This window comes from Equus przewalskii, chromosome 1 (genome assembly GCF_037783145.1).
Source record: "Equus przewalskii isolate Varuska chromosome 1, EquPr2, whole genome shotgun sequence".
Classification (NCBI taxonomy): Eukaryota; Metazoa; Chordata; class Mammalia; order Perissodactyla; family Equidae; genus Equus; species Equus przewalskii.
Window position 1 is genome coordinate 100,638,425 of NC_091831.1, and position 24,318 is coordinate 100,662,742.

At 38.6% G+C, this 24,318-nt stretch overlaps 1 protein-coding gene across 6 annotated transcripts in view; it reads left to right on the forward strand.

Moving 5' to 3' along the window:
- MCTP2 (multiple C2 and transmembrane domain containing 2) overlaps positions 1-23,178 on the forward strand; it is a 222,974-nt gene extending 199,796 nt beyond the window's left edge. For all 6 annotated transcript variants that reach the window (XM_008535761.2, XM_070618934.1, XM_008535763.2 and 3 more), the window contains exons 20-23: positions 2,470-2,579; positions 13,287-13,396; positions 18,734-18,831; positions 21,006-23,178. In XM_008535761.2, coding sequence (XP_008533983.1) covers positions 2,470-2,579; positions 13,287-13,396; positions 18,734-18,831; positions 21,006-21,074 — 387 coding nt within the window. In that variant the 3' untranslated portion in view covers positions 21,075-23,178. The remainder of the gene's footprint in view (positions 1-2,469; positions 2,580-13,286; positions 13,397-18,733; positions 18,832-21,005) is intronic.
- Positions 23,179-24,318: the final 1,140 nt, after the last annotated feature.

Sequence of the window (24,318 nt, forward strand, 5' to 3'; positions counted from 1 at the left end):
GGGGAGAAAAAGAAGAAAAACCTAAGAGGAAGACTGGCAACAAATGTTAGCTCAGGGCCAATCTTTAAAAATCAACAACATGACTTTTAAAAGTACATTCCTTTGAAAAGTAATCCTGACATGGGATTATAAGCACGTATAACTGGGAAACCAAGTAAATATTTGAATACATAGCACAAATAATCATTCTTACTATTTCATTTAAAAAATTCAGACAAGGTAAACAAATTTCTTCTGTTTAAATGGTTGTAAAATAAATTTTTAGTTTGAAACATTTATTATGAAAAAATAAATAAACATAAAATGAAATAATTTTATAGATCCACCAATATAATAAAACCAGTTGTCACTTGATAAATATTTCAAAAATTATGTAATTCTGATTACTTTTACTCTTAAAAGTGTACAAATATGGTCAATAAATTATCTTGCTACCCTAGATACAGTGGGGTTCTTACACCTAGTTTTTGAATATTGAATCTTCAATCTAAGACATCAAATTCATTATAGAGTAAAAGGTTACTATGAAAATCATTTATTATTTTGGTGTACTAACTCTTCCTTTCTCACCATCAGAACCTCAGTGTTTGAGTGTTTCATAGGGGAAAAAAAATCAGTCAACTGAAATAGGAAATTTTTATGAAGTTGAGCCACATGGAAATTTGAGTCATTTTCCAAGAAATTGTTTTGACCTAAACTCTACGCTGCTGAAAAGAGGAAGCACTTTTGCCCTTTGGGTCAAATACCCGGTGCTTTCAAATGTTCCTTTATAGACACGAATACTCATGTGGCAGACAGAGATGGGTTTTCACCATTGTGCCCCTTAATAGATGTTGGTGGATTGTTGTGCATGAATTGGGTCGCTCTGGCAGCATATCTAATTTTTAACTCAAACTGCTTGAAGAATTAGTAAGAGAGTAAGGGAAATAAGCAATGTAAAATTAGGGTGAAAAAGTAAAAATGTCCTGAAAGTTTGATGTTGCAAGAGGAAACAGTGAGCCTGATTTCTCCTTCTGTACAGAATGCTTGGATAAAGGAGTCCAAACCAGATGGTAAGAAGTCATTCAGAGCATCCCCGCACCCTTTACTAAAGACGGGTGGCAGTGGACCATTCTAACCTCTGCTCCTTTCTTTGGTCTGTTTCAGCCAAGTAGCTTCATAAGCAAGAGCAGATGCAAGAAGGAAAGTTTGTGCTTTTTGACATTTTTGCTATATTGATGCTTTTACCAATAATCACTCTGAGCTGGTGCGTTCTCCTTCCTTCCATTCGTGGATCTAGTTTGATGAAGCAGAGAATACAAGATGAGGATGAAATAATTTTTTTTTTTATCTTTTGCTGCACAGAAGTTTATTATAGAAATGGTCTGCTAAATTTAGAAGGTTTAACTCAATAATGTAGTACTGTTTGAACCCAAGTAAAATTCTAGTTAGAAGAAAAAAGATTTTGTTAGTTATTTGAGGTTTTAGGTTTTATATGTTAGATGTAGTGACTACAATGACCCAGGTAGGCAAGAACTGAGAGGACACCAGCTAAATCCCACTTGCAATAGAGTTCTTAAGGGAACTAGAATGTGGTATCAGACTATAAGAAGTAGTGTCAAAATGCCACTCTTTAGGGAACCTTATTTTCTCCAACATTCAAGTAATTTCTGAATGATTTTTATAAGCATTGGCTACCTAACATGGTAGAACACATTTAAGGTTTTCTATAAGCAAAGTAAGGACAATATTCTTAGAAAACTGAATTCTATTTCACATGAAGAATTGGAGCCTGAGGAAGATGGACTTATATTTGCTTCTAATTCCATGAAGGAAAGAAATCAATCAATTGTTGAGCATCTGCCTGGGGAGTAATCTAGGATACGGTCCCCAGCACTGTACTATGTGGTGACATTGTGGCCTATCTCCCGCTTTTTACTTTATTTCTGAGGTGATTGCTGAAGGATGAATGAAATGTTCATCAGGCCCCCATTGGGTTTAAAACCTGACTAAAAATGCAGCAGAGTTTGATTAAGAAGCCACAGTACTAGGAAACATTATGTGGATATCCAACAGGCCATGTTGTAACCTGCTGGAAGCATTTCTGAAGGACTGTGATAGCAGAGGGGTAAGGTGAGCCGGCAGATAACCTTGTGAAGGCAGAGAGGAAACCAGGGTCAACCAATGGAAGGGATTCCAGAGTTCTCTGACAGAAGCAGCAGCCTCCACAGGGAAATGAAGCTCTTGGTTCATCACCCCATGAGATTGAGACTTGCAACTGAGACTTGCATACTATGAGTGGTCGCATCTGAATGAGTCAACAGGGATTTGTTGGCGTCAGTAAATATTTAAGTTGTGAAAAATGCAATTCATCTCTTGGAGTCTCTCTGTTGATAATAACCATGTTATTATAACATGGTTATAATAATTTGTGTGCTGAGACAATACAAATGAAGTAACTGAGTTAAATCATGCTTTTATGTTTCTTAGGAATCCGAGAAAAAGGGGTTAATTGAAAGAATCTATATGGTGCAGGATATTGTTTCAACTGTTCAAAACATCTTGGAAGAAATAGCTTCTTTTGGAGAAAGAATTAAAAAGTAAGTTCTACATTTGTGTTGTGGTGTTTGAAATAGAGCTGCCATCTTCAAGGACAGTGAGGGTGTGGGGGCAGGGAGGGTGGGATCAGAAAATGCAAGAACGAAAAACAAAAGCAGACTGTTGGGCAAATCCTGTTACCTTTGGTTGGTTTGTTCTTTGGCTTGTCAACCTCACAGTTGCGTTACCTCAGAACTGGGGTGACCATGTGGCCCAATTTACACCAATTGTCCCAGCATAATTTATTAACAGTGTTCCCTTTCACTCTCAAAAGTATCCTAGATTGGGTGATAAACTGCATTAAAAAAATAGATTGTCCTATTCAGAAATAAAAAGGGAAGCAAATACGCTCTAAAGGAGCCTTTTCCATCTGAACCACAGAACACAGTAAATGCCTTGAGGGAATTTTTTTCTCAATCTTCCAAAGCCTGGTATATAACTAGTAGCATCATAGATTCAAAGATGTGAAGTTAATTCATGACATACATGGATGCTTTAGAACAGAGGTCAACAAACTTCCTCTGTAAAGGGCCAAAGAATAAATATTTTCAGCTTTGTGGGCTATATGGTCTCTGTCACAACTACTCAACTCTGTTGTTTAAGAGTGAAAGCAATCATAGTTGATATGTAAATGAATTGGTATGATAGGTGTTCCAATGAAACTTTATTTACAAAAACAGGTGGGAGGCTAGATTTGACTCAAATCCAACCCATAGCTTGCTATTCCCTACCATATTGCCTCAGGGCCGAATTCTCTCATGGAGTCCCAGTTGGCAAAGACTCTTCATGATTCGTGTTTGTTTTGTTTTATATGTCATGAACTCTGAATAACTTGGTCTTCATTTGATGCCAGTGAACACAGCCATTTTTAATTTTTTTCCTTTGAATTGTAAACTTATTTCTTTCCCCTTTTAAGTACAGAATTGTATCAGCTATGTTGGTCTTTCCAAAGATTAATTTTTTTTCTTATCTTATTGGTCAATCTAGTTTCTTTAAGTAAAGAAGCTAATGTTTAGAAATTGCATAAGTAAAGAAGAGATTAAAATTAGTGCTAAAAGCCAAGTGAAAGTTTTGTCTATTAAAATGCAGGAAAATAAATAAATGATAACATTGGGAAATATAAATGGTTAATATGGAACTTTCTTTGGATACTGATCTTTCTCAGTTCCTTTTCAAATGAAATTGCCCTTGAATGCCCATTTATTATTGGAATAGTGAACATGTTTGTTTTGTTTAAAAAATAGCTTAAAACCATCTTTAAACAAATTTGGTGAGTTTTTACTGATTTACACATTGTTATTCCCATTATCAATGTCCTAATAAAAAGAGCAGTAGGATTTTTGCTTACATGTACTGATGCCTATCTGCTCTATTCCTCTGGATTTCATGTAAATTGACAAATGATTCCTGAATTTACCCTCAAAATTATTTAACAAAAACATAAGTGACAGTAGAAAATATTGAAGTGATGAAGAGGGTTTTATAATGTTTCACTCATTCAATGATCAGTTATTGAGTTTCAGGCACTGACTTGGTCTAAAAATGAGAGTTGCATCCATAACAGTAATAGCAACATCCGCTGATGTCACGTGCCAGCCAGACACTGCTGTAAAGCTTTTCACATAGTAACTTCTTTAAGGAGTTACTTAAAGGAATTGGATTAAATGATTCCAACAGCCCTATAGAGTAAGGATTGTCAGTATCCTCATTTTACAGATGAGAAAATTGAAGCACAGAGTGATTAAATAGGTAGCCCAAGGTCACACAGCTAGTCAGCCGTGGAGCTTGGAATTGAACCTGCCCTCCTCACTACTCCACTGTAATGTCATTATCCTCTCGGGACCTATTTTCCAATGAGATAGAAGAACAGTGATATGACCATTAGAATTCAGTAGTGTTGATTCTAGATAGAGGGAAGATGGGATGTCGGGGGAAGTCTGTCCAGTCCAGAAAGGGGTGTAGGAGAGAGACAGACAGAGGGCAGTTCTGAAGAAGCAATAACTTAGCAGCTTGTCTGAGGATGGGAAGAGATAGATGGGCATAGAATTGATAAATGGGGGTGGTCAGTAGGTGGGGGCCCTTGTGCCAAGGCTCAAAGCCCAAGACTGTGCCAGATACAGGGAGGTGTAGGGGATTAGATTGTCTGTGCTATAGGGGATGGTGGCAGCAGCACCTGGACATGAGGCAGGTCATGCAGGGCCTTGAGTGGATGGAACAAGTCAATGAAAAGAATTAAGTGAGGGATGTACAGCAGCAAGGAGGAGAAGAGGATGTGGTATGGGGGCAAGACCGAGGAAGGAAGGCTGTGTCTTTCAGTAAAACTGTCTCCGTGCGTGATCATTGCTAATAGATAAATGTGGCCGTTGTGCAGTTGATAATGGTAAAGGAAATGTGTCTTGTGAGAGAAGAGGGCAGAGTGGTTTAAACAGGCCCCCAACCCTACAGTGCTTTTGAGGGGCGGCTGTGCCCAGCGCAGCTGTGGTGGCCATGTCTGAGACATATTTTCAGCCATGAACAGAGTACTGTTCTGCCCAGCTGCAACACAGGAAGGCTCATAAGGCTCAACTCCTATTAATTCTCTGGCCATTCATTATTACAGTGACCTTACAGTTCCTGCTGGCCATTCAAGTAGGATGTCATGTGTAACTCTGTTGGAATTCCATTGTAATTCAGTGCTTAAGGACCAGGAAAACTGCTACCCAGCTTTTGGCAACTAGCAAATAAATAGGCTTACATAAAACTCTCAGAGGAAGGCTTCCCAGTTACTGACCAGGAGGACCCCAACGGTATTGCATTTACATGAACTAAACTATTTTCTTTTTTCTACTCTTCTCTACCTTCTCTAATGACCTTCTCGAATATTATACAAATTTCAAATGTACATAAAAATCAGGCTAAAACCTTTACTCAACATGTAGCATTTATATCATCCCAGGCAGCAGGCAGGCTGGGTCAGAAGAGAGATGCATATTATATATCCTATCCTATGGAGTGGCTCCAACACTTGTGTCCTTGCGTGGTTAAGGAAATCTCCATGGAAGAGATAATGAGATTAAGGTAGACCTAGGACAGTATAGTCATCCCTGAAAAGTAAGGTGGAGAAGGCACCTTTGTCAGAAATAGAACTTTCTGGCTAAGCAGTGAAGTTGAGAAATACTAAGCAATGAAGATGAGAAAGCAGGTTAAGTGCAGTTTGAAACACAGTGAGGACATGGGGAATGATAAATTGATGCATCTTGTGTTTAATCTGAGAGTGACATATTGGAAGAGACAAAGAGTGAAGGCGGAAAGATCAAGGAGAGGGCCAGAAGCCAGGTGTGAGGAGAGAGTTCACAAGCTAGTGTGAAAACAGTGCACATGTGAAAGAAAGCATCCTGTGGGGTACATTACGAAAGAAGAATCTACAAGATTAGGCAACCAGTTGTTTCTGTTTCCATGGATGGAAGAGTCAGAGCACTTCGTTTGTCCAAGCCTAGGAAAGAAGGAAAATAACGATTCCATTGACACAAAGGTCAACAGGTGGCAGCCTGGTGGGGGAGAAACTAGAGACCTGAGGTGCACCCACGTTACCAGATGTGGGCGCCATCTTTTGTGTTTAGCATTTTCAAATTTTGAAAATGGTATTCTTAGGAGATGTGATTGAACCCAAATGGTTGAAAGAATGAAGGGATTCATTGAATTTTTTTCATTAATTGAAAGCCTTGGCTCATTTGTCTCGTTCCTGCCCAAATTAGGGATTCCCTTCCTAGGATCTAGGGAGGTTCCAACTCAGGAAAACTGAGGAAGTCTATGAAAATGTTTGATAAATTTTTTCACTTCAAGATGGAAATCTTCGATTTAGCAGGGTTCCTCAACCTTGGGTGTTGTGTGGAAGACCAGATACTACAAGATCTTCCATGATAAATGGGGAGAGGGTCTAGTAAGTTTTTGAGTGTTAGAGGTATTACTATGTAGTATCCTCGAATTAAATGATCAGTCTTATAAGTAGGAGTAGCGAATGGATTAAATGAGTAAAATATACCTTCTTACATTTTCTAAAGTGCCTGCTGTAGAAGCTTTGAGTGTGGGCTCTGGAGTCAACTTCCTGAATTCAGATCCCACTTCTGCCACTTATACTGGGAATGAATGATTTGGGGCCAATTATTTAAGTTTTCTAACTCAGAGTCCTCATCTGTAGAATGGGAATAGTAATAATTCCTACTTTGTAACGTTTTTGGAAGAACTAAATGAATCAGTGCTGTAAAAGAGTTTAGACCAGTGGATGGCATGTAATAATCACTTAAAAATACTAACTATTGGGGCCAGCCCAGGGGCATAGTGGTTAAGTTTGCACATTCCACTTCGGGAGTTCTCAGGTTTGCATCCTGGGCACAAACCTACACACTGCTTGTGAAGCCATGCTGTGGCAGTGTCTCACATACAAAATAGGGGAAGATTAACAATAGATGTTAGCTCAGGGATAATCTTCCTCATCCAAAAAATATATATATTAACTATTAGGAATATTATTTTCGGTAAATTGCCTTGACTTTTTTCCACTGTGTCTTAAATTAAAAAAAAGCATAGTTAATGCCCTGCTCTCTTTTTCAAACATTTAACTATTTTCCTACTAAAATTATGGGTTGCTGAGAGAAAAATTCATGAGTTAACTGACTTGGCTATTGAGAGAGCAAATCTGACAAGGTATTTGCAACAGGGTACACATCTCCATTTCTAGAATCCAACACATAAATACACGTGACATGTCACACACTTCCACACACACAAAGAACTGTTGAGATCTTTATAAGGATTGCTTTAACTGGGAAAGAACTGACATCTTGATAAAATTTAAGTTTTCTAATATGTGAATGTAATATATTCCTCCATTTAATTTACCTCAATATTATTTTGGAGTTTTATGTATAGAACTTTGACACATTTTTGTGAGTTATATTCCTAAGTACTTGGTTTGTTTCATGCTATTTTAAATATTATCTTTTATTCACATTTTATTTTCTATCTGTTTCTTACTGGGTTATAGAAGTGAGATGCATTTTCCAACGTTGACTTTGTATCTATTAACCTTGGTCAAGTTAGTTAGTTCAACTTTTATCTGAAGGTGATTATTCTGAGTTTTCTATTTCATAAACATATCATTTAGGAATAATATTTTCTTCCTTATTTTTCAGTGTTTATACATTTTACTTTGTTTTCTTGCCTTACTTTACTGGCCAGTGGCTCCAGTACGATGTTGAACAGAACTGGTGTTGGCGAACGTTCTTTTTTCATTCATGATCTCAGACGGAAGACTTCCAGCATTTTGCCCTTAATAATGATGTTTGCTATAGGTTTTTGTAAAGATGCTTTATTAGATTAAGAAAGATCCCTTTTATTGCTAGTTTGCTAAGGGTTTGTATCATGAATGGGAGTTGAGTTTTATCGAACTTTCTTTCTGCATTCATTGAGATGATCATACACTTTTTTCTCCTTTAGTTTTGCTAGTGTGATGTATTATTGTGATTGATTTTCAAGGGTTAAGCCAAGTTTCCATTTCTGGAATAATCCAAATTGCCATGTTATACAATCCCTTTATACGTTGCTGGATTTAATTTACTGGTTTTTTTGCTTAAGATTTTTGCAGCTATGATATGTGAGCTTTGTTTTACAATTTTCTGTTCTTGAAAATTTCATATGGAGAGAAGGTTATTCTAGACTCACACTCTCTCTTGATCATCCTCTGGAAGAGTTTGTGTAAGCCTGCTGTCATCACTTCCTTTAAGATCGGATAGAATTTGCTGGTGAAGCCACTAGACCTGCCTGGGTTTTCTGTGGGAGAATGTTTAAATTAAATATTCAGTTTCTATAATATGCAGTTCTATTCAGCCATGCTAGTTCTTCTCATCTCTGTTTCTGTAAGTTGTCGTTTTCTAGGAGTTTGTCTATTTCATTTAAATTTTCTACTTTTTGATATAAACTTGTTTATAAAATTCTCTTACTGTTTTTAATGTCAATAGAGTCTGAGGCATTGCCCACTTTTTTTATGCTTGGTATTAATTGGGTTTTCCCTTCTTCTTGAGAGGGATGTATCAATTATATTTGTCTTTAGAAAGAACCAGCATTTGCCTCTGTTAATCTTCTCTGTTGCTTGCTTTCTTTTTCATTAATTACTGTTATCTTTTTTACTTTCTTCCTTCTGCTTTCTCTGAGGTTAATTTACTATTCTTTTTCTAAACTCTTTAAGATAGATAAACCAGATCATTTATTTTCAATCTTTCTACTTTCCTAACATAAGCATTTAAAGCTCTGCAATTTCCTTTAAGCACAGCATTAGCTATATGCCAAACATTTTGGCATTGATATTTTCATTATCATTCAAATTTAGTAAAAACTGTTTTCTAATTTCTGTTTTGATTTTTTCCTCGGCCAAAAAGTATATTGCTTAATTTTCAAATATATGGAGATTTTCTAGTTATCTCTTTGAGCCTTGTTTCTAACTTAATTGCTTTATGGTCAGAATATAATGACCTAGCCAATGGCCTACTTTTATAAATTTTCCATGTAATCTTGAAAAGAAGGTTATTGAGTGTATTGTTCTATATATATTCATTGGTTTAGTTTGTTGATGTGTGTAAATCTTTCACATTCATATGAATTTTTGGTTTTGGTGGGCTTCTTCTATCAATTACTTAGAGATGTGTGTTTATACCTTCCTATCACTGTGGATTTGTCTATTTCTCCTTGTAGTTTGGTCAGTTTTTACTTTCTATATTCTGAAGGTCATATTCTCTAGATGTTAAAACTGTTATATTTTCTTGGTGAACTGAATCTATAATCAGTAGGAAGTGACCTACTTATCTATTCAGTCAATGGAGTTTTTATTTTTGAAACTTCTACTTGCTTTGTTTTCAAATTTTCTTGGTCATTTTCACGACCTTTTTCTTGATCATATTTTCAAGCTTCTATTTGATGACTTTTAACATATTAAACATTATTGTTTAATGTATTGTGTTTGTTTTCAGTATCTGAAGTCTTTTGTTTCAGATTTTGCTGTTACTTCTGGCTCTTACTCAAGATGCTGTGTGTCCTTTTGTGCTTTGCACTTTTAACTGTGAACTCATAGTCCTTTGAGCTTTTCGTGGCGCGTGCTCAGATATCTGAGTTGATAATGCATCTCCCTAAAGAGGATGCCTGCCTGAGTCACCTCAGGGTACTATGGACCTGGGATCTCTTTTTTTATTAAATTAAATTTTTTGCTGAGGCTTTTCAAACTACACTGGTAGCATAACCTCCCTACCAGGCACCAGGACCATGACAGGCAGAGTTCTTTGCATCTGCTTAAGTACCGTGGATTCGTCCTTCTTTCCTTTTTTTCTTTCTCTCTCCCTGTTTCTCTCTCTCTCAATTCACCCTTCCTCTGAGTGTGTGAGTTTTATGCACTGCTCTCCTATTAGAATCTTCCCCTGGGAGGCCTTAGGCTTTCTTTTCTACCTCTCCTGCAGGTAAGAGACAGAGGTTTGAAATTTCAGTATTTGGCAGAAATTATGAGTGAAAATTCACTTCGGAGCTTAGTAACCCCCATAGTTCTTGCAATACATTTTATTTGACACTCTTGTATTTTCTTACTTTCATGTCAGCCTAGTGGTGGCTTTCTCTCTCCCCCCCTTTTTTTTTTTTTTAAGGAAGATTAGCCCTGAGCTAACATCTGCTGCCAGTCCTCCTCTTTTTGCTGAGGAAGACTGGCCCTGAGCTAACATCCATGCCCACCTTCCTCTACTTTATATGTGGGGTGCCTGCCACAACATGGCTTGACAAGTGGTGCATAGGTCTGCACCTGGGATCCGAACTGGTGAACCCTGGGCCACTGAAGCAGAACATGCGAACTTAACTGCTGTGCCACTGGGCAGGCCCTCTGCCTTTTTTTTTTAAAGAATGTTTAAAAATTGTTTATCTAGTATTTAAATTTTTTTAAAGGCAGGTGGTATTGCTAGAAAAGGAATCATAATGTATATTTTATACGAAAAGTAATTCCAAGCATTTTTCATAACTTTTATTATCTTTAAAATGCTAATTGTATAATTAGCTTTCTTTTTATATTTATGTCACTTTTGTGCAATAACAGCAAAATGAGGCCAGCTAACACTTACTGAATAATTACCATGTGCCAGAGATTTGTTTTAAAGGCTTTATATGTTTTAACTCATTGAATCCCCTTAGCACCTCTATAATGTAGATACAATTATTATTCCCATTTCACAGATGGGGAACCTAAAGCACAGAGAAGTTGAGTAAATTACTGAATCTAATAAAAGTGGGAAGGAACAAGAATTATTTTTAAATTGTAAGGTATTCTATTGAATATTATTGAATTATTATTTAATAATTATTATGCTAGAGTGAAAAAAATACAGGTAGATTTTCTTTTACCCAGCTGTGGGTTTGTATTAAGAATCTGCCACTCGCTATGTCTCTGCCTTAGGAAAACAAAAAAATAAGGCACAAAGTATGGTATTTGTTTTGACTTACTTAAGTTTTAATTTATTGATTTTATTATATCTTATTTTGCTTTTATTTTTATTATAAATGTATTATACATCCATTATAAAAGTGCTCAAACAGAAAGCCTTCCTTTATTCTGTTAGTTCCCCTTTTCTTTCTGCTTCTCGCATCATACTGAGCCACCATTAACAGTTTAGAGTACGTCCTTCAGAGGTTTTCTCAAAATGGAAGGCTATATGTGTGGTGTTTGTCCATGTGTAAATTTAGTAATAATTATATACACATACACACATTAATTTCTGTAGTTTAGTTTTTCACTGTATCTGGCTCTGAGCCTCTGTCTTGCGGGCAGAGGTATTTTTGTGGGTTTCCCTTTTATATCCGCATTGTTTTTTAAAGCTGTATTATTTTGCAGAGTATTTCCACTTAGATTTTCCCCTTTATTTAGATATTTTCAGATATTTCCTTTATCTAGATACTGTCCTATTAATGATACTGAAGCTGTTTCATTTTCTACCTGCTGCCAACCATGGTGCAGCAGACATTCATGTCCCGTCCCTGTGTCCTTGTGTAAGGAGTATCTGTGGGTTAACTTTCTTGCCGTGGCGTATCTGGGACAATTGTGGAGACCATATAACATTTCCACAAATGACGTGGAGTTGCCCACTAAACTGTTCTAGTAGAGGTTCTCCAGAAGAGAGAAGTCAGGAATGGACCTCCATATATGTAGAAATTTAAAATAGCATAGAAAACAGTATGATAAAAGAGTGAGGAAATGGCTGATTATTCAAATTTGTGATGCCAAGTCATGGGCCTGGGGGGAATCTTTTATAAGTACTACCAAATCTAGAAATGGACATGGAGAAACATTGATAAATGTGGTCCTGTAAAATATATCATTTTTATATTTAAAAAATTATGAACTAGATTTTTAAAAAGTCAAGAAAGCAACAAACTGGAAAAATGTTTGTAACGGATATCACAAAGGACTGATTTCTTTAGCATCCAAGGAGATATTTTATTTGAGGAAAAAGCCAACCAAACAGCCCGAGGGAAAAAAGACACTTTAGTAGTAGCTTCTTTACATTTTTTGAGTTTTGACAGTGTTCCAGAAACAGAACTAATTACTTTAAATGCAAGTTCTTATTATTATTCTTCCCATTTTATAGAGAGGAAATTCTCGCTCACATTGATTAAATCACTTTCTTGTAGTCACTCAGCTTCTTCGAGACAGAGCCTGAACTTAAACCCATGGCAGTTTGATTACAAATCAGTTTTCTTAAGCACTTTTCTAAATAGTGGCCCCTGGTGAGGAAATAAGTGGGAAAGCACTAAGACACAAATTAAAATGACCAGCAAGTATATTAAAATGTATTCAAATTTGCTTATAATTTAAAGACGTGAGAAATTAAATACACACATATATAATATTGTATCTTTCCATAGGCAAAGGTTAAAAATATTAATGACAGGGGGCAGCCCTGTGGCCTAGTGGTTAAGTTCAGTGTGCTCCACTTTGGTGACCTGTGTTGGTTTCCTGAGTGTGGACCTACACCACTTGTCAGCAGCCATGCTGTGGCTTCGTTTCCGCACAAGTCAAAATAGGCAGTAGATACAATGAAAGGAGCCAGGGGTCTGGTGAAAATAATATGTGGTAACATCACCTACATTTCTATGGGTTGGCGGTGTCATGGTTTGTAGTCAAATGCTCCCAGCCTACTTCAGGGCTCTGAAGCCTTCTGGAGTAAGTCAGTCTGGAAATTCTACATATAAGTTATTGGAAAACACAAAAGCACTGAAGCGCTGGAATAATATCCTCCCTTTTCTAAATGTTTGCTGGCAACCATCTATCAATTGAGAGAGAAATATTGACTTCGAAAATGACCTAACTAACCTTTCGTTTTGACGATCTCCATGCACAGTCATTGTGACAATCTCGCAGGTTTTAATCACTTTCGAGAGCCAAAGTCTTCTCTTAGGAACTATTGGTTCCAGGAAGGCAAAGTCACCAAGATTCTGACAAGTGGCGTGGCAATTGGCCTTGTGGCTTTCTCCTCAAGAATGTTTTTCCAGTGCCCAATCAGTGTGGCAGACTTTTATCTCCGGGTTTTTAAAGAAACTTTTCCAATAGACCGTTTTCATTCGTCTAACTAAGAAATAAACATGGCAAAATGAATACGTAGCTGTTCTTGAGGATCAGAGAAAATGACATTTATGTGGTTTGTCTACAGCACATTCAACTGGACGGTCCCGTTCCTTTCTTTCCTGGCCTGTTTGATACTGGCAGTGGCCACCATCATTTTGTATTTCATTCCACTTCGGTACATCGTTTTAATCTGGGGTAAGTTGGGCACAGTCCTTTTGCTAGCAAGCAATTCCAGGTAAGAACCAATTACTCGTTTTAAAGTGCGACTATAAACTTTAAATGTTCTCTTGTTGGCAATTAAACGTGAGATTAAGGAAAGCATTTGGGGAACAAAAACTTCCAGGACCTCCCTGAAAAGACCAGTTGCATGAACAATCAACAGAGATATTTATAGGCCTCTTGTATAATTGCAATCAAATAAAAATGTGATTGTGCGTGCAATTTCCCTTTGGGCTTTCATAGCCATAAATACTCTCGAATAATATATTGCTGTGGCCCAGTAACTTGCAGGAAACACTGTTATTTAAACAGTGAGCAAACACCTGCATCTTGCCCTTTATATTATGTAAAAGTAGGTCTGGCTGCTGCCAGGTTGCTCCTGACACTTCATCTCTCCTAGAGAGAAAAAAATCATCTAACCCAATACTTACATGGAGTAGCAGTGGGGGGAAGCGGTGGGGCACTCAGGGACTCCCTCACCAGGGTCTGACAGAAGAGGAAGTTTCTTTTTACCAGGGGAAATGGTGTGCCTATGTAAGTTTAGCTGTTTTAAAAAAGTAGAAACGAAAATGGCACACTTGAAATAAATTCCATGACTTGACTTACAACTCAAGCGAGCAACTGGACAAAATGCAAGCAGCTTTGTGAGCATTTGTGTCTGTTAGTGGGTGAGCTCTGCGTTGATAGAAGGAAAGTTCATTGCAGTAAATTAATTGTTGGAGAAGCAGACAGCCCTTCTCCATAAGAGTCTGTCAGTCCTGGTTTCCATGACTTGGCTTCTCGAACTACTGCTGAGTTCACAGTCGTAGTCACTTCTAGGGATCTTCAGATGGTAAGATGTTCAGGGATGTTACAAATGTGTGACTGCACTGCATTCACCTTTAAGCAAAAGCTGAGAGCCTGCAAATGCCAAATAAAAGCTTCAACCTTTCTCAAAAACTAAATGTAGACCTTTTCAAAGAGAACCCACAAAGGTAGGATCCTGCTGATGAGCAAAGCCAAACATAGAAATTCAGAAATGGGAAAAGGCATGGGGAAAATAGAATAACTCCTAACATTTCAGAAGTAGAATGATTTTGAGGGAACATAATCCATTCATTTTCTATTTTGTCCTGGAGGCAAAAATCCTTGTACAGAAGTCTCTCTCCTCTGTAGCAAGCCCAAGAAAAGAAAAAGATATTCTGACTCTCTCTTCAGGGATGTCTTTTAATCAATCCTTGATGACCCTCCTTCTTGAGGAAAGTCTTCTCATGCTTAGTTTTGTTTGTTTCTGTTTTGTTTCGCAACAATTCTAGCACATCGATCTGTATTTGACCTTCAGGAAAGAGAGCATGGAGTTCTTCAGGGGCCCATTGGTTAAGAAGGGGTATTTTGTAAAACTATTTCCCTGAATATCTTATGTGCTGAATGTTATCTGTATAGACTGAGCAATCTTATGCTCTCTTAATTGTTTTTCATAAGTATTAATTTCCAAATCCATTTACTGATTACATTTAAAACACAAATCTAAAACTGTTGTCTGACCCTACCTAGAACGATTCAAAATTACAATCTTTTTGCCAGTATATTGTTCATTTTTAAGTTTGTGTAAGTTGACGGCATAGTCAGCTTGTTAAATACTGTTGTCCCATGATTTCTTCACTGTTCTGGTGTATTCTTGATTTGCTTTTCTGCATCTTTCCCTTCACAAAGAAGACCAAACTGCATTTCCTCCTTTGACTGTCCATTTTAAGATTCCAATTTTTTTTCTCTTTACCCAAAATCACTTTGACTTCTCTTCTTCTCCTCCAAGATCTTGGCAGCTTTCCACACCAACTTTTTGCATCTACCTAATGAGACATTGCGCTATTTATTGTTCAGCTTGTGAATGAAATTCTTAAAGAGCATGGAGTTTACGATGCTATCCTGGGCTGACAGTAACCCTTTGAGCTCACCATGTCAGCCCTGCCTTGCCGTCATGAAATATATTCTGCAGTTCTATCAGGACTTATTCTTTTCCAAGACAAGTTAGTTATTAGCCAGCACAGACCCAGGAACTCCTTTGCACATCTCTTACATGATTGCATCCTTGGCAGAGACTTTCTCATGTAGAAGAAGATAACTTTACACGTCTTAAATTTCTAGTGTTCCTTTAAACTTTATTAAGGATCAGAAGACTATTTCCTATTCTAAGTTACTGACTCATTTTCATTGAGTCCTAAAAGTGGTGAATAAGATCCTACTTTTTTTGTTCAATGCTTCTAACCCTTTGAAACAAAATTATTTAACTGTCTCTTTTATATTTCCATATTCTTTCCCCAAAATAATATTTTATATAAATGTGTATTAAGTATCAGAATTATTTAACATAAGCCTATAAAAATAGATTAATTTCAGAATAGCCGTGGAAGATGCTCCGTGTTGGATAAATGAGCAAGCAAGGACTCTCCGCCCTACCTCACCCACCCCCACCAATGCATGCAATCGGGGCTACGTGCCACTCACTCATATAAGTATCTGAAAAATAGTGTTATAATTCTGTTTCAAGTGGTTATTCTCCAGTGGCCATATATGCAAAGCACCCATGCTGTTGTTCCTCTCTCTGACTTTCCCCAAGACTGTTTTTACTAGAGGGCTGCTTTCAATCCAGTGATCTATTCAATCTGTGATCTGGGACCATTAAATCAGCATCTCTCCCAAATGCTATCCCTTGGTAATTGGATTCCACTTACTTTTCCCTTTTTGCTAAAAGAAAGAAATAAAAATTCACAGTTGATATGCACTCTGTCTGTCCGTATTAAGTTAAACAATCTAGGGGCCAGCCTGGCAGTGTAGTGGTTAAGTTCACATGCTCTACTTTGGTTCTCTGGGGTCCACAGGTTCAGATCCCAGGCACAGACCTACACACTGCTCATCAAGCTATGCTGTGGCAGCATCCCACATACAAAGTAGAGGAAGATTGGCAATAGATTTTAGCTCCGGGCCAATCTTCATCACCAAAAAAACAAAAAAAAAACCCCAAAACTAAAGGTATGTTTAGCATGCTAATGGATAAAGCGACAACTTCCAAATTTGGGTGTGTGCTCACATACCTAATAATATAAAGACTCTTTCATCATTGCCACCTTTGTTTTCTTGGCTTATTGACATCTACAGTAATGATGTTAGCCCCCTTCATTGTTGGCGAATTTCAGATTACAGAATCCTCTTGCCTTTGTTGTCCAATGTGATTCTCCCATCAACCTTGGAAACTATGTAGGACAGGTCCTTATTATTCAAATTTTAATATAAGAAATCTGAGGCTCAGGAAGGTTAAGTGATTTATGTGAAACCACACGGCTAATACATGGTGAAGCCAGAACTGGAGCCTGGCTACTCCTGCTCCATAACCCTTGTTCCTTACCCCCTGCCCCTTTAAAGATGACCAAGGAATACATGATACCCTGTTGACACTTGGTCTCATACAGTAGATAATATGGTGGAATTACTGACCTTTGAGCCTGTCACCCCTTAAAAAAAATAAGGTATGCTTTTGAAACATGCAATCTGAGTGCCTTATAATTTTTATTCTAACGAAGTTTTTCTAATATAGACAGTTTCTGTGCATTGTGAACTAATTCTGCCCTTATTGGTGCATTCGAGCTGCTGTGCAGGTTTATAATCTTCTCAGTGACTAAGAATGCAGTGTTTTGATGGGCTGCGATATTATCCGTGCCTTGCTGTTCATTGTAAAGACTCCAGATGCGCACACTATATATAATTAACAATAGAAGATATATCTTTTCTCAATATGTCTTTGTCTCCCTTCGTCATTTGCCTTGTCTGTTTTCTTTTGCCAAAAAGCCCATGCTACAATTAAATGTCTTTAGAATAATACAGTGAGAGTATTTTAGTTTAAAGGAACGCTGGGGAAAATTTTAGCTAGAAACATGAAGCTTGCTGTGGGGGTAGAGGGAAAAAAGACGTAGTGCAGCTTTGACTGGAGAGAAAGGGAACACTTACAAGAAGTCTTCCTCAGCCCCACCACCATGCTGCCATTTACTGGTGAACAATGGCCGGCTCCCATTTGCAAAGCAAATGTGACTCTGACCCTCTCGAAAGAAAAGCCTGGAGGTTGGCATTGTGTCGGGTATAATGCCATGCAGGATGTCTAGTCCTTAGATGAAAGTAAAATAATATTTAATGAAAGAAGAAAAACATCAACCCTTTTATGTGTTAGGAACCGTTGAACAGTTAAACGTTACCTTGGCTTCGGAGTAGGAGCCAGTCAAGGTACACCTACGGTGAGAATTCATTCAGCATCAGTGGGATTGCCGCGGCCTTCAGATATGATCCTTGTTAAACACACATTCTGGGGCAAAACTTCAGAAGGCCACCTAGTCTTTCTGCTTCTAATACTCAGCACAAAAAAGGACTGACGTTCGGTGAAAAGACCACAGTTTGTGAGTTCCGGGTATGGGCACTGCAGCTCCAAGGGGCAGAGCAGGAGACAAAAGGTAATTGAAAGGAGCTTCCCTCTGAAGAGGAACCATGGGTAGAACTTGTCCAGGACATGCCCACGAGCCCAAGGCACAGCCACCAAGGAAGGATGCTCTACAGTGTATTGACGTGTTAAATGTTGAACCCCTTCTAATTGTCATTGCCCTCGTCCTAAATTCGCATGGACTCCGTTGCTGAGAACAACCCACGCACCCGTGTTGCGGTCCATAAATTAAGTTAGCAACCAGAGGAAGATAATTTTCCAATAATAACTTTTCACAGTTTCCTGCAGCATCAGAGTACAATCAACATGTCAAGTTCTGTTCTGCAGTGAGAGAAGAGAAACCTGTGAAAATGACTTCCAAGGGGGGAGATAGATTTCTGCAGTTTGCTTTTTAACAACAAAAAAACAACTCCCACCCTCCCCCTCACACTGCTGCATTCGGTCCAGAGCCCCCAAGCAGAGACTTGTTTGGGCTAACGAAGGCCTTTCCCATCTGGGACATTGGTTTTCCAAGCAGAGAAGGCTGTTAATCAGCGTAGTCCAAAAAAACCAATGAGCGCCAGTTTTTGTGTGTCTGTCTGCCGCCCTGCCGCTGGGATTGTAATGGGATTTTCACAGCTGAAGGAGGCAGAGTCCCTCTCCGACAATCACCCCTTCCTTCCTTCAAGAAAAGCCATTTGTGAATGATTCCACATGACAGCAACATATGCATGACTTCAGGTCTAGTAATTGTTTTCACACTAATTTTTACTTGTGAATGTACCCCGCCCCCTAGTCAGGTGATTTTTTTAAAGATAGATAGATAGACAGACAGACAGACAAAGAGATTGCCCGGTGTTTCTATTTTTCAGGCATAAATAAATTTACTAAGAAGCTTCGAAATCCCTATGCCATCGACAACAATGAGCTACTAGACTTCCTCTCCAGGGTGCCGTCTGATGTTCAAAAGGTATGTAATGAATGGTCACCACCAACAGGGGCCCCAGCACAGGAGTCTGGCCAGCGCCAGAGGCAGAGGAGCCCAGGGCTGTGCTTGTGAGTAATTGAGATAACGAATCAGAAGATCCTTAAAGAGTCCTGCCTTACAGGGAGGTGCTGAGAAAACCTTTGTCCAAAGCATGAGATGATTGGGGAAAATTATCCTGAAAAAGAGATACTTAAGAATGATCTGGAACTCATACTGCGTGGATATAGTGTAGTGGTATTTGTCCCTTTTTGATTGCTTGTCTCCCCAAAGAGGATAAGACCGGCTCAGTGCATGGGAGAGCATGACGTTCAAAACTGGGGGAGGCTGGCTTATTTTCCTCCTCTTCCGGATGGCAGGCATTTTATGGGAAGTGAGGGACAAGAGGATTATTCCTTTTATTCTTGTTTGTTCTGATTATCTCCTAGGCTGCACTTCTGCCCCCTTCCCTGTAAAGACTTAGGGGTATTGAGGGCAGAGCCCCCACTTACTCTCATACACATAGAGGCAGAGACGGCATGACATAATTTGAGATCAATCGGAAGTATTATTCACAGGTAATGGCCAATTAGTCCAGCAGTGTCCTCTGTCTGTGGATATGTAGAGATTAACCAAGGCAACAAGACCAGAAAGTGCCATAGGTAGCTGGATCTGGGCCCCTGCAGATGGGGCTGCTGTGCATCCAGAGGAAAGAGGGCAGGCAGTAGTCTCTCTAATGGAGAAGAGAGATCAGAGAATAGATAGATGGGAGACCATGGCGTGAAATAGCATCACAATGATCAAAGACACAGTCCTTTATTATCTGAGAGAATCCTCAATCAAATATTGATTTTCATCTTCAGGCCATCGTACCATTTTTGGTTCCCTGGCAACTCTGGGTGGATTGCAGAGATGTAGGGCTGCAAAGCCCTAGAGTTTCTTTCCCCTTCATTCCAAGTTCTAGGGATTAAAATAAACTCCAGGATGCTATTTTCCTTTAACCTTCATTTTACGATATGATTATCTATTAAAATGCGTTCTATAAATAGGAATTTACTCATTAACATTTGCATTCCATGATTATAAAATAGTAACCTGGCCCTGTTTGTTCTGCATTGAAGATTGACAGGTGTGTCATCCCCTGCTCCGCTAAGGGTCTTTCATAAAACCCTCCAAGGAGAGCATGCTTTTGTTCACGTATCTGCTTTTGGCCAAGTATAGCTCAATTTATGTGATGGGCCACTGTGTCCTTGGGGAGTTTGGCACAAATGCTCAAAATAGCACATGTGGTCTGTAATACAATACTTTAAATGGAGCTGCTCCACCATCAGCCTATCAAAGTCCACACACCAAAGCGATACGATTCAACGTACCATCACTTGAGGGGCAATGTGAGTTCGTGCCTGCAGTCTTGAAGAATGGAAGTTTCCATTAAGCCCCCCAGGGATGATCTGTGCATAGTTCAGGCACCAGCCCTCAGTGTGGTCATCCACTTGGAGTTGGCATGAATACACAGGGACACAACAAAAGAGCTTTCGAGGAAGATATACAATATGCTAGTAAGATCCTTCATGAATCGCCAAGAGCACTTTCTAATAATACGATAGACAGTTTGCCATGGGGGACGCCCCCGAGTGCTTATATTTATCACAGATGTTTTAGCCATTACATTGTAAATGAAATTCATTTTTAAAAGAAATCTAAGTCAGTCTGGGGCCAGTATCAATTTCAACATTTTTTCCCTCTCTGGCAAAATAAATGTATATAATTTGCAGAGATTCTTTTCCCCAAGATTTTAGATATTTTTAAATGAATACTTCTTAGTAAGTTGCTGTATCATATACTAAGATAAACACTCCCAAGAGGCCATTATTAAGCTCACTTTTGGTTGAAAACAAGCAGGTACAAAACGAAAATCATCTAGCAGTGCCGAGAGCAGGTAGAAACCCATGCATCTCATTAGAAAAATCTGCTTTTAATATTTTGGTTTCAAGAAATGATGCATGACTTCTCAAATCCTTCCTGCAATTAATCCCCCCGTGTTCCTGTGTTTAGAAAATGATTCATTACCTTTGAACCTTTCCTCCCTTGCCTTGGTTTGTCTTTGGGGAGCCATTAACACACACTGTGGGGAGCTAGGGTTACCTAGCCGCCAGCGTCACGTCTGTTTGTTTTCACAGGTGCAGTACGCGGAATTGAAACTCTGCAGCAGCCAGAGCCCCCTTCGGAAGAAGCGCAGCGCGCTCTAGGACACACACCGACTTTGGACACCAGCACCGGATTCTGTTTGGTTGATTAGACCAATACCATCGCTCTTTCAGTGGTACCCGTGGTGTCATTCTGAAATGCATCTGTGTGGACCCTTCGCTGTATTCTCTCCCCTTCTTCACGCGCACAGATGCACACAGGCGCGTGCGCACATCCGCATGCATGGGCGTCCTAGTCGCATAGCGGTTCAGCCCAGCAAAAGCAAACAATCCAGAGACTAGGAAAGACTTAACATCCCTTCTCAAATAGGAGATAAAGCAAGGCTGCTATGGGTCTGAACACCCTCCCTGAGAACAACTCTAGACCGTTCGGATTCAAGAGTGACTTTGAACTTGTTTTCACACCTCTGACGGATTCTCATTAAGATTCAGTTATTTCCATTCCCCATCCCCACACTCCTTTCAGATTATTGTTCATGAGTCACTTTTTTCTCTGAGTTAACAAGTCTTTGATAGCCATCATCTAGCAAATAATGTATATTATAAATAGAGTTTTTAATACTTACCAGGTTCAGCCCAAATCTTTGGGAATCTTTCGGCTGTGATTGCTGAAGACCTATATGTAAAATTTCAGTAAACCCCTAGGTGCTGGATGCCAGCCTACATCACGGGCCACCGTGGGCAATGGATGCCCCAGGAAGGTCCAAAGGGATCGCTCCTCCGAAGTGTAAAGGTTTAACGAAAGTATTTAGTTGCCTTAAAACGCCATTTCTTCTGACTTTACTTTTTGCTTATTTCCAAAATAAACTGTCAACATTACAGCTTCAGAAAGGCGGAGAGGGGATGGATGAATGACCTCTGAGAGTATTTAGAAAGATAAAGACTGAGGAGCAAGGGATTAATAAATGTGGCTGCTTACCTGATTGTCATAATCAACTCATTTGCCCGCCTTTTTGAGCAGAAAGTAAAAATAGTTTAGCAGTCAAAATTGATCTTTGGTTCCTCTCATGGGCAAAATAAGCTACACATAATACAAATATATCTCGGAAACCTTTTTCTAGAAAAGTACTACCTTGAAGTCTTCCTTTGAGTGTATCTGATTCCTGCAGACCCCACCATTTCAGTAACCCCCCCCAGAATAAAAATCCCAATTCTGTGCATATTTAAAATGTATGCAAGTATCTTTCTGTTCAAATGATATTTAAGTTGTAAAGACTATATTTTGTGGACACATACTTTGTATGTGCAGTTTTATATATATAATATATATGTGTATTGTAAAGAAAAGTTAAGGTAAAAAGACCTGATTTAATAGTGAGTTTTACTATGGTTTTTTTTTCTCTCTCTGCGTTGTAATTTAATAATCTTCAAACAAAATGTTTATGAAAAATGCCAAAGATTCTAAACCTTATCATCCCGTGTCTGTTTTTCTTCATATTATATCTTCCTGGCTGAGCCAGATTTCTGCATGATTTGATTTACTTCAAGTTAATGAAGCTGGCTGGAAAAGAGCCTGGCAGAAATTATAAAAGCTCCAGTAAATCTCTTAGTTGTACATACAATAGATACCCAAGAACCTCTTTTGTTAAACCAGTTACTCAATCTTCTGTGTAAACAATGCCTCATTGTCTCACTCCCAACTATCATCTAGTTTATCATAGTCTGTCATTTTGTAACGACCTAAGTCAGACATTTTTAAACAGACATGTGAGATCTGATCAGTCATTTGAATGAAAACTTTCAGCAGCAAAATAACCCCTTATTTATTTAAAAGTGGAACCAATACTTTATTGTTGTTCTTTTGCTATAGAATTTCAAAATGAAATAATTTGCCCGACAAGAAGGCATCATTAGTTAGACTTACTTCTTTTGTAGCCTGACTGAAATTCTCAGTGTAGAGTTTAGGACACAAACAGCTGCTGGGATGCAGGAGCAAGACCGAATCAACCTTCAATAAACTCTTTATGGAAAACAATTGTTAATTGATTAAGTAGATGTTGGATGCTAAAAATGAATGTTAGTTGTAAGTGAAATGTGAAGATTTATACAAGTAATCAGAAACTTGTTTGAAGATTCCTGAATGCTTCAGATAAGATGTATGGATTATGGATTCACAGTGTGATAATTAAAGACAATTTAATAGGAATGTTGAAGTTTTGCCGAGCTCTCCTTATTCTCTTCTCAAATTTCACATGTCCATTTCCAGCCCTGCCTGGATATCTCACAGGCATCTATACTTCAGGGGCTCAGAAACTCAGCGTTCTCTCTCCCTCCATGTGTTCAGGACCCCAGCACCATGGTCTCCTTCTAGCTTCCTTATTTCCTTTATTGGCATTGGCATCTCCTGGGGTGGGAGGCCCTGGGCATCCCCTTTTTTGTTCCTCATGCTTTTTTCCCCATCTCCCAACCCATAAAATCTGGTAGCTCCAGCTGACGTGTTGTCTTGTCCGTTTCTATCTTGTCCATTTCTGATCGCCACCACCCAAGTTGAGGCCTCTGTAACTTATGAGAAGTCACAGCAATGGTGACCATTACATTACGCCAGGTTAATCCCATTTGTACTGTTCTTTTCACTTGGAATACTTTCTCCCCAGTTTCTGTCTAAATAAATTCTGCCCTTAAAATTCTCAAAAGTCTCCTGCCCCAAATAGGCTTTCTTAGTTCCTTGGCTGGATGAAATCCTACCCTTCTCTTTCTCATGCCTGCATCTTATATATCCTTCTGGCATCTGCCATAGCTCATAGTTACCAGAGGCCTTGACACCCAGTGTACTCTACGGGGTTACACATCCTATCTGGCACCTAATAGACACTGTAAATACGTGTCTCACTAACTGGGCCATAGATGACTTTTCTTTCTCTGGCCTTTGGTGTGTGACTCTCCGAGCAGAGGGCTGAGCTGGATAGATTAGTGTGGTCTATCCTAAGAACTAATTTCTTGCATTAAATGCTAGCTTATATTGTGTGATATTATTTATAAACTCTGGCCTTCTTGATTATAAACTTTAAAATTAAATAATGTCTTATACTTGGAGAAGTTCTTACCCCCATGTCAAAGTAAAATATAATATTTATCTGTGGGCTCTAAAACAATTTTTGATTCTTTTTCTCGTCATTTATCATTTGACAAACATATATTGAACACTGATGATCTACCTGAACAAAACAGACTACGTTCCCTGATAGAGCCAGACATTAAACAGATACTTTTGAGCAGTGGCTTGACATTCTCAGATTCAAGTTTTGAAAAGAGCATTCTGGCTGCAGTGGGTAGACTAGCAATTACG